General features: G+C 33.2%; 1 protein-coding gene across 2 annotated transcripts; it reads left to right on the top strand.

The window, feature by feature from the left end:
* The first annotated feature begins 3,431 nt into the window (after positions 1 to 3,431).
* LOC118738494 lies at positions 3,432 to 4,129 on the top strand. 2 transcript variants are annotated; one of them, XM_036469430.1, is made up of 3 exons: positions 3,432 to 3,647; positions 3,745 to 3,904; positions 3,974 to 4,129. In XM_036469430.1, the coding sequence occupies exons 1-3, from the start codon at positions 3,555 to 3,557 to the stop codon at positions 4,048 to 4,050; spliced, it is 330 nt and encodes a 109-aa protein (XP_036325323.1). In that variant the 5' UTR covers positions 3,432 to 3,554; the 3' UTR covers positions 4,051 to 4,129. The 2 variants fall into 2 exon arrangements, with proteins under 2 accessions (XP_036325323.1, XP_036325322.1); XM_036469429.1 differs by having other exon boundaries at positions 3,965 to 4,129.
* Positions 4,130 to 9,536: the final 5,407 nt, after the last annotated feature.

The raw sequence follows: 9,536 nt of genomic DNA, 5'->3' as shown, positions 1-9,536 counted from the left end.
GTGTGAGAATTTTTGCCTAAAGTGCTCAGCAATGTCTTGTAGGGTAAGTATAACTATGTAGGTTGCGTAAATACTTACGCATGCAATTGTGTGAGATTCTTATTATTGTTCTAACTCTAATGTAAGTTTAATTGTATGCCAATATTTGCATACATTCAGGTGCATATGCTTAGAATTAAAATGCAAATATAGCTAAGCATACAAAGCTACATAAATAGCTATTATAGTATATGCACATACACATGTAAGTATTTACATGTGCATACTGCTTGGCTGACTCGTCAAATATCTGCATGCTTTGTAGAAGGTGCCTGTTGCTTGAACATTACAAAACTCACCTCTGCTACGAACACAAATCGGTCAACTTGGCTATTGAATTCTATTTCTTCAAACTTACACACATACATATGTATGTATGCATGCACAAAGACATATTTATGCGGCTATCTTTACGACATCAACTTGCCAATTGGTTTTATACTATATCTCAGTCTTCGTGTCCGAGTCAGCAAATCTTGTTCATGTCGCTGTCATTTCTATATTGCTAATGGTGATTGCATTTGCCATTATCATTGCTCGTGCTGACTATATCCATAGAAAGTGTATGGGTGTCATTTTAAATGCCGAATGGAAAGAAAATAAAAGGCGGTGAAAAAAGCAGATTTTCAACAAGCAGTGACAATTATCTCTTGGTGTCCATTTTCATTGGAATAATCTGCGGCTTAAAAGTTGGCTACTGTGTGATTTACTATATGGCTTTCATTGGCACAATCATTGGGAGTTCAATTTCAGCCACAAGATCTTATTGTCAGTGCAGAATCAGAGCACATCAAAGCATATCTAAGAGCATAGGGAATTTAGCCATTGACATTGCCAAGCTGGGTATAGAGGTTTGCTTGTGGAATTTAGAGGCAAGGATGTGCCGGCTTGAACTTTATACAAATTTGCAAATGAGATACAAACACATACATACATATATACATATGTTTACAATATTGTAAATACAAATATGTATACATTTATAAAGATTAGGGGGCGCATTACGCTCCATAAAAAAATCTGTACTCTACCATCGGAAATATAAAATTTATTGTGTTTTAAAACTTTCGCAAAAATATTTCTGAAAAATACGATTTTGGTGTGATGAAAATGCCTCAAATAATAAAGTTTTTTATAACCCAAATTAGTTAAAAAAAGTTTTTTTTTCTAAATTACCTCTCGAATCATAGAAGAGTTGAAGCGTAAGTGGCCTGCAAACAAAATGTTTAAAAATTGTATCAACGGAATCAAAATAATGACATTTTCGGATTGTATAGCTCACGCAAATCTTAATATTTTTCCCAAAATATGTATGCATATGTATATCGTATACATACGTAATTAGGCTTGAAATATAGAAATGAAAAAAATAGAAATGGGTATCAATGAAAATGGTTTTGAAAATATTTCTTTCTTAATTTAACATTAGGAGGGTTGCCACCTGTTTAAAAAATCAAATTAAATTTGAATTAAGGAACGTAAATAGGGGAAAATATATGGATGCCAAACGAAAGGGGGCTCAGAAAGTAGCAGGTTGAAAATATTTTGAAGTGGGTTGCCAGCTGCTTGAAATATAAAATTTAGTTAACTTATACACAAGTTATAAGAAATGTCAAAATATGGATGTCAGACGAAAGTGTGTTAAGAAGGCTTTAGATTAAACATTAAGAATATTTTTGAGGTGTTGGAAGAGGATTGCCACATGTCTAAAAATTTATTTGAAATTATCAAATAAGTTAAATGAATTATTAAAATATGGGTATTAATCGAATGGGTTTGAAAAATCTTTACTTCTAAACTATATTGAGCGGGGTTGCCACATGTTCAAAAAATAAAATTCAACTTAATTTATCAGTTAATAAAAATATGTAGCGCAGTGTTACACGAAGAATATTTAAGAATAGCTTCACTTTTACGCAAGTTATTTGAAATATGAAGCGAAAGAGTGTTAAAAACAACTTGAGTTTGAACATTTAGAAAAGGGTTGCCACGTGCTTGTAAAGTGACATTCAAATTATTTTAGAAGTTGGATGAATTATTAAAAGATGGGTATCATCGAAATGATTTTGAAAAGGCTTTATTTCTGAAATATATTTAGGAGGGTTACCGCCTGTTTAAAAAAATTCAACTCGACATAAATTAGGGCAATTACCTAATTCAAATATGTGTTTTAAAATTTGTAGAGAAAACTTTAGCTTGAACACTATAAATATTTTTTGGGTGTTTTGAGAGGGTTGCCACCTGTTCAAGTATTATTCAAATTATTTTAAAAGTCAAATGAATTATTTAAATATGGGTGTCACTCGTATTGGGGTTGAAAAGGCTCTATTCCTGAAATATATTTAGGAGCGTTGCCACGTATTCCATAAGCTGCCCTCAGATTACTTAATAAGTTAATTGAATTTGTTATGGATGAATATTAATCGGAATGGGTTTGAAAAGGCTTTCAGGTAGGTTTCGCAATTCACTTCCGCCACAAATTAAACTTTGTAGAAGTTTACTCGAAAATAAATTGTATAACCTGTAAAATAAAGACCTTGCCTGTTTTGAAATTGGAAACTTTTTATCGGGTGATTTAAAATTTGATAACGACTCCACAGATTTAGAAGAAATATAACACTCGAATAGCTTATAATATTTGGAATAGTTTGAAGGGTTTTTGACATTCTATCTTGGGCGTTTAACGCCGTGCGAGCTCACTAGTACATTAAAGTCGCCAAAGAGCTGTAGGTTGCATGAATTTTGGAATCAAGATGGCTAAACTTGCTAAATACATACACTGATCATTGCAGACTATTATTTACTTTATGGAAAGGCACGCTAGGAGAATAAGCTTCCCGGTACATATCTGACTGTCGTGACTATGAATATGTTGATAACATTCAATACCGACTCTACTAAGATCAGTATAGGCTTATGGGGTTGTACAACCACTACTTTTCCGACTGTCTTGCTGGTCTAAGTAAATGGTAGGAATCAACTTTGGGCCAAATAAACGGTACCACAACATACTTCCTTAAGCTTAGTTATGCCTCCTGCCCGGCCTTGGCTGAAGGCAGCTCAAACAACCTAACCTAACCTACTACACACATACTTGTATAATTTGGGTGATATTAAAATACTGTGACTTGTTCAATACAAAGGTGACTTGCATCATTTGTACATTTTTTGTGAATTTTTGACAATTTACTAAGAATAGTGATTGCGTCGAATGAAAAACTGCATATCACGCTATGTTATTAAACTAATTTTTTGTATGACAAAGCATTTGAAAGTGTTGAAATCTATGCATGGCACCTAGCATTATCATAATGGCGCTTCGTTCATATAAAAGCGGCTATAAAATATCGCTTTTACCAGCTTAGTAGCACAGTTTTTGTTTAGATTAGCACGAAATCGGAGCCGCGATTGATATACTGTCATAGAGCAAGGATACCGCTTAATTCTAAAAAACAAATTCTTCCAATTTACAAACACATAAATTAGCGTTACACAGACATAAACTACAAGTGAAAATGGGTCAATGGAGTTCGCTGGCTATACTGCTCCTTACTGGCTACTTCTATGTGATTTGCAGCGCCAAGTCGTTAGAGCAGAGTGACTACCAGGTGCGTAACAGGCAATCGTTATTTACAGAGTAAATAAAACGGTATTATTTATTTTGCTCTTTTCGTTTTCTTCGTGCATAAATATTCCCAAATTAAGGCTGATCTTTTTACGGGATTTAAAAGTAAACAACCACATAAACGCTATCAAAGCAACGAGGCAAGTGAATATAATACAATTGAGGGTAAAGGTGATAATGCTGACGTATTTGATGAGATGCAAGCTGATGTCTATGAAAATTTAGTGCGTTTAGTAAAAGGTGTGGACGAAAATTTTCAATAATAAAATCTTAATTAAAATATTTACTTATTGCATGAAGTTATTTCAGAAATGCAAAAGGAACGCGAACGCGTATCGATACGTTACAAACCGAATTTAGGAAAACGCACACAAATGTACAAGTAAATGTGAATGCAACCAAGGAAAGAGTAATGAGAAACTAGAACTTCATAATTACAAGTAACTGAACATGTTGATGCTTTGAAATGACAAATGAAATTTATTATATTTAATAGTTTTAGTAGATATATTTAGTAGGTATTCTATATGTGTGAAAATGTGTGTATATGTACATAAACAAGCAAGAGACAGACTAACATAAAAAACAAGTCCAAAAACAAAAAAAAAAAATATACCCAAATATTTAATCAAAAACAAATGCATATTAGCAGAGCTAAATTATGCATCGCTATTAATTAGTATATGAGTAAGTATGTACGTGCTCTACGTTTTGTAATTTTTTTAACATTTATAGAAATTGTAAAAAAACTTATATAAATGGCAAATTAAACAAGAAAAAAAAATATAAATGCTTTTGTTAACGAGAAAGTTGTTATGGTTAGAATGATTATGTTAGAAACTTCAAATTAAATGCTTTCATATTATGTGTCGAACCAATCGTGTTACTGCCAAAGATTTTCCTCTTAATTTTTTACTTTACACCAATGAATTCGAATAAAAAATTTGAAAATTTGCGCAAAATATACGTATGTATGCAATAAAAAAAAATGCTTTTGACTCGGAATTTTCCCTTTACATATGTATGTATATACATGAGGTATTGAAAAGGCTTATATATACATTTATCTACATGTATACATACAAAATTATAAGTCAACCCAATAAAACAGATTTTGGAAACATTGGGCCTTATGAATAAAAATTAAGCAAATATTTGTTCTTAAATTTTCAGATTGTTACTCGATTTACTTAAATAAATTAAAGTAGAAGGTTTGAAATTTTAAGAAAAAGCAATTGCTTGGTTTTGATAATATGGCCCATTGTAGGTAAATTTTAAAATATAAAAACTAAACGGCCAAACACGTAAATTTAATTTTGGGCTCTAGATTGCGATGCCGTTTTGCGATAATCCGTATCACGTCAAAATTTTAGATATTTAATGGAGAAATTTTATAAAAAAATTTAAACTTTAACAACTGCTGGTGAAAGTTTAAGTTGAAAATGATTTTTCATTTACTGTAAATTTCCATATAAAAATAAAAAAATCCAAATAATTTTCAGTTAAATTGCTTTCGTGAAATTGGCTGTAAAAGAGAAAAAATAGAAAAATTTTAATTTTCTATTTTTTTAGTATTTATTATTTACGAAAAAATCAAGCTACCATCGAAGTATATATATGTGTGGATAAACAAAGACGTGTATGATGAAATGGAAATGAGCAATGCGTTTTTAATGATATCTCGGCTGCTGAGTGGAAGATCGATTATTCTTGGCAGCCGGCTCAGGAACGCCCTATTTCAGAATTTGCCCTATCTCAGCAAATGATTCAAAAACGCCCTATCTGAGAATAGGCAAAAATAGGCAAAAGCATAAAAAAAAACTTTATGAAATATTTTGAAATGTGTTAATGACCTCAATTGCCAATTTTCATTAAGTAAACGATAGGTACATAAAACTTTACAAAGCAAAACAACAAAAAAATGAAATTATGCGTCAGTTTACAAAGTCGATTTTTTAATTTCTACTGCTATTAATAATTACATAAGTCTCTTCCAATACCAAAAATTAAAAAACCGATAAAATAATAAGTGTTTTTTTGGTAATCTAAAGGAACTGGAAATATATATACATATTTTTTCAATTTGAGGTAACTTTTCGAGGTAAAATTGGAGCATATTTAAACTTTTTGGTATGACAATCGATAGAAAATTTTCCACTTAACAACACAAAAAGAAACCGCGAAGGAAAATTTAAACCCGTTCAAAGAACATAGATTTGTGACCACTCACACCCCTAAAAAGTACACTGTGCGTCTAAATGGGCTGAGAAAATGTTACTCATACGCCATGTACTACGAGTATGCCATGGATACCCAGCTTGTAGTTAAAAAAATGCTTGTGCATTTCCATTTGCATATTCGAAATTCGCTTATTTCTGTGCCGATTTCCTCCGTTGATTTCCCTTGATTTTTTCTTCGAAAACAACAGGCTTCCATGCATATTAAAAAGCGAAATATCCGAAAGAGGAACAGGAACACACTAGATACATGTGCAAACAACCAATTGAAAAGTAGGGTGACTGACTCGGTTTTTCCAAACCGGTTTCCACCATTTTTTTGTGGTCTTGATTCTTCGAATATCGAATAAACCGGATTTTTTGATCGAACAAACCGGTTTTTTACATTTCATAGAAATCTTGACTTCTCCCTTTGAGGTATTCGCAGTTTTCAAGGTCTTTTATAGCACAATGGAGATACCTACACTTTTACTCCAACAAACTTTTTTTTGATGCTGCTGTAACTTAAAATTAACCATGGGCCTTCCGAGTGGCAGTAGGCACATTTACGCACTCGGCTACGGCGGGAAGAGCACTATTCAAATCCGAAAAAAAGTATTAAAAATGCAATAACGTTTTAATTAATGTTTAAAATGAGACCGAATTTGAGTTTTTCCAAGATTTTTATTAGTTTTACTTTTGATATAAAAAACTTTGAACTTTTTTTGCTTAGCTCTTTTCTAATAGTTTCATTGAAATTATTGGTTACGAAAAAACCGGATATTTTTCTAATTTGAAAATTGGGAAACAGTTTTTTACCAAATGGCAATTTTCGAACAACTCAAAACACGCTTTTGGAAAGAGGTGAATAATCGAACACCCTACCAAACGACCAAAGCTGACAAAGGAAACACTAGCGTATTAATGGAATTAATGGAAACGAGCACATAAAAAAGGAACAAGTCATCAAAGAAGACAGGTGTATGAAGGTAGTAAACGATCCCACTGACGACCACGCCGCAATAAAAGAGATACAAAAGAAAGATACAAAAATAATAAAACCGAGCCAAATACACCACGTATTTATCTACAATTTTTGGGAAAACTAATATTACCACTTATAACAGCAATTTAAATGTCAAACTATAAAAAATAAAACAAAGACCTTAAGTGAGTGCTCATTAGTGTTAGTAGAACCAGAAATATTAAATAAAAAATGCGTTTATTGTATCCTAGGAGAAGAAAATTAGCTTTGTTTCTTACACTCTCTAGAATAACTCTATTGCAGATACGATACGTGGTTAATGCAGAAGCGGGACGAAGTGTGACTCCAACAAATGTATCGATGAATGCTCTAACTAAAACCCACAAACTTAGTACCAATAATAACTACAGATCGGCTACAAGCAGCAAAATATCAACATACTTAAAACCCATACTAAAGGACGCCTTTGGATTGCCCAATATGTAGCGACAAGAAAGCAATTAATTACAAAAATAAAAGACTCAGAGATCAAGGGAGATATTACAATTGATTTTTTTTCTGAAATACATTCGCCCTTTTCTGAAATGCATTTCTGCTTTTTTGAAATTCATTTTGCCTTTTCCGATAGTGAAAACAATTTGGCACTACCACTAACCATATAGTGATAGTGAAATATTTTTTTCACTACCACTATGGTAATGCATTTCAAATTTAACTTACACTGTATGGTTAGTGGTAGTTCATTTCAAATTTCACTACCACTAATGCTTCAGTGGTAGTGCATTTCAAATTGTTGAAAATTGTTTGAATAGTGGTAATGAAATGCTCAGTACATTGAAAATTTAGTGCAGCGTGCCCAACCCTGGCCGTGGGCAAACCCCACATCGGCGGTTCTTATGAAGGTAGTCATGCAGAATTCGGAAGAAAAGTACATGGAGGATTTTACGTGAGAATTAGAAGCGAAGTTCTACGCCAGATACGTTGAGGATACTGGAATATGTCAACAAAGCGAACAGCAATATAGAATTCACAATGGTAGAAGAAATCGAAGAATGGCTTAAATAAATAAATTTAAATTTAAATTTAAAACATCTTTACTAATATAGATTTTGAAAGCCGTTTTTTTAGTGTTCGCAAAGCTCGAGAACGGCTGAACCAATTTGTTTGAAACTTCAGACTCCTGCCGAACGTGTCCCAAGAATTGTTTTGGGCTAAACAAAAATTCTATGTGTAAAGGGGGCGTGGCACCTCCAGTACAAACCGAATTTTTCATACTCCATATCTCTTGAAGTGTTCATGGTAGAGTTCTGGAACTTCGTATGGAGATATACGAAATCAATCGCATACTCTTGAAGAAATATGCGAACTATTGGAAAATGGGGCGTGGCATCTCCCATACAAACCGAATTTTTATACTGCATATCTCTGAAAGTATTCATGGTACAGTACTGGAACTTCGTACGGATATATGTATGTGTATGAATTCAAGCCCATACTCATGGAGAAAATTGGGGCTTTTTGAAAAGGGGGCGTGAGGCCTACAAACGTAAAGATTTTAAGCTATCTGTGAATGTATTTATATTTCTTCTGTAGGTGTGTTTGTGAGTGAAATCCTCTTAACGGACTTTAATGAAATTTGTTGTGTGTGTTTTAGTGGGTCTTTGGACGGTTTAGTTTCGCAATTTAACAATGATTCGCACCGATTTTGAAATTGCCACCGACTATACTGTAAAGCTTCACTATAGAACCGGGGCATTGTTGCCGCCAGGGAGTGAAGGGGAAAAAATTCTTCAAATTTATTTCATTTTGCAAATAGCCGTGCTATGAAATGCTACACAGTTGGAGAGATTCAATAACTTCCTCACGGATATAACCCTTTCCTTTGGTTAATTAAAGCGACAAATTACCACCAAACCATAATCTTAGCAGATGAATGTGCCAATGAATACGTAAACATGAATTGTTGGTGAAAATGTTGGACCAAAAAGTTTCAATAAAAAAATAAAAATTTTGGGCGGGATGAAGTTCGCCAGGTCTGCTAGTATAATATACTATTGAAGTGGTCACGCAATGAACAGCCTGTGAGCGTTATTTCTGAGTGGTTGGGCGGCGCGGCTCAGGAATAAAAGCCGCTCACCGCTCAGCCGCTCATTGCGTGGCCTCGGTTTAGGTGGCTCCCGCGCCACCGGGCGGGTCAATTTTGTGCAAAATTATTTCTCCTTGTGTTGCCAATATATATTTATTTCAAATATGAAACAAATCGGATCACAAATACGATTTTTAGTAATAACTCGACTTCAAAGAAGAGTTTTTTTTTTACAAACCTTCTCTCTCAAGTTACATTTACAAAAGAAAAAATTGATGCAAATCGGCCAAAGCCATTCTAAAGTTATAAGGCAACATTCACACATAATCGTATTTATAGCAATAGTTTAAATAATAATATGCCAGCTTCTCTTTACTGGACTAGAAATCATTTTAAATTTGTGTGTACGTTTATAAAAGTGCATCAACTTAATTGCAGAATCGGATAGCTTGATGTGCGGATTCGTAACACAGCATTGATATTAATTAATGCAAAATGAAGGCAACAATAGCCTAACATTAACTTTTGTATGAGCATGTATGTATGTATGTCCTCAATAATTAGATTTACTAGGTTAATTTGCCA

Source organism: Rhagoletis pomonella, unplaced genomic scaffold (assembly GCF_013731165.1).
Source record: "Rhagoletis pomonella isolate Grant_MI unplaced genomic scaffold, Rhpom_1.0 Rhpom_scaffold_00004, whole genome shotgun sequence".
In the NCBI taxonomy this organism is placed as follows: Eukaryota; Metazoa; Arthropoda; class Insecta; order Diptera; family Tephritidae; genus Rhagoletis; species Rhagoletis pomonella.
This window is presented reverse-complemented; position numbering and strand designations above follow the sequence as displayed.

Excerpts from the sequence above, each read along its gene's own strand:
- LOC118738494 (XM_036469429.1), top strand. The coding sequence starts at position 3,555 with ATGGGTCAATGGAGTTCGCTGGCTATACTGCTCCTTACTGGCTACTTC. Across the intron at positions 3,648-3,744 it reads TAGAGCAGAGTGACTACCAG|GCTGATCTTTTTACGGGATT; the intron begins GTGCGTAACAGG and ends TCCCAAATTAAG. Across the intron at positions 3,905-3,964 it reads TTTAGTGCGTTTAGTAAAAG|TTATTTCAGAAATGCAAAAG; the intron begins GTGTGGACGAAA and ends TATTGCATGAAG.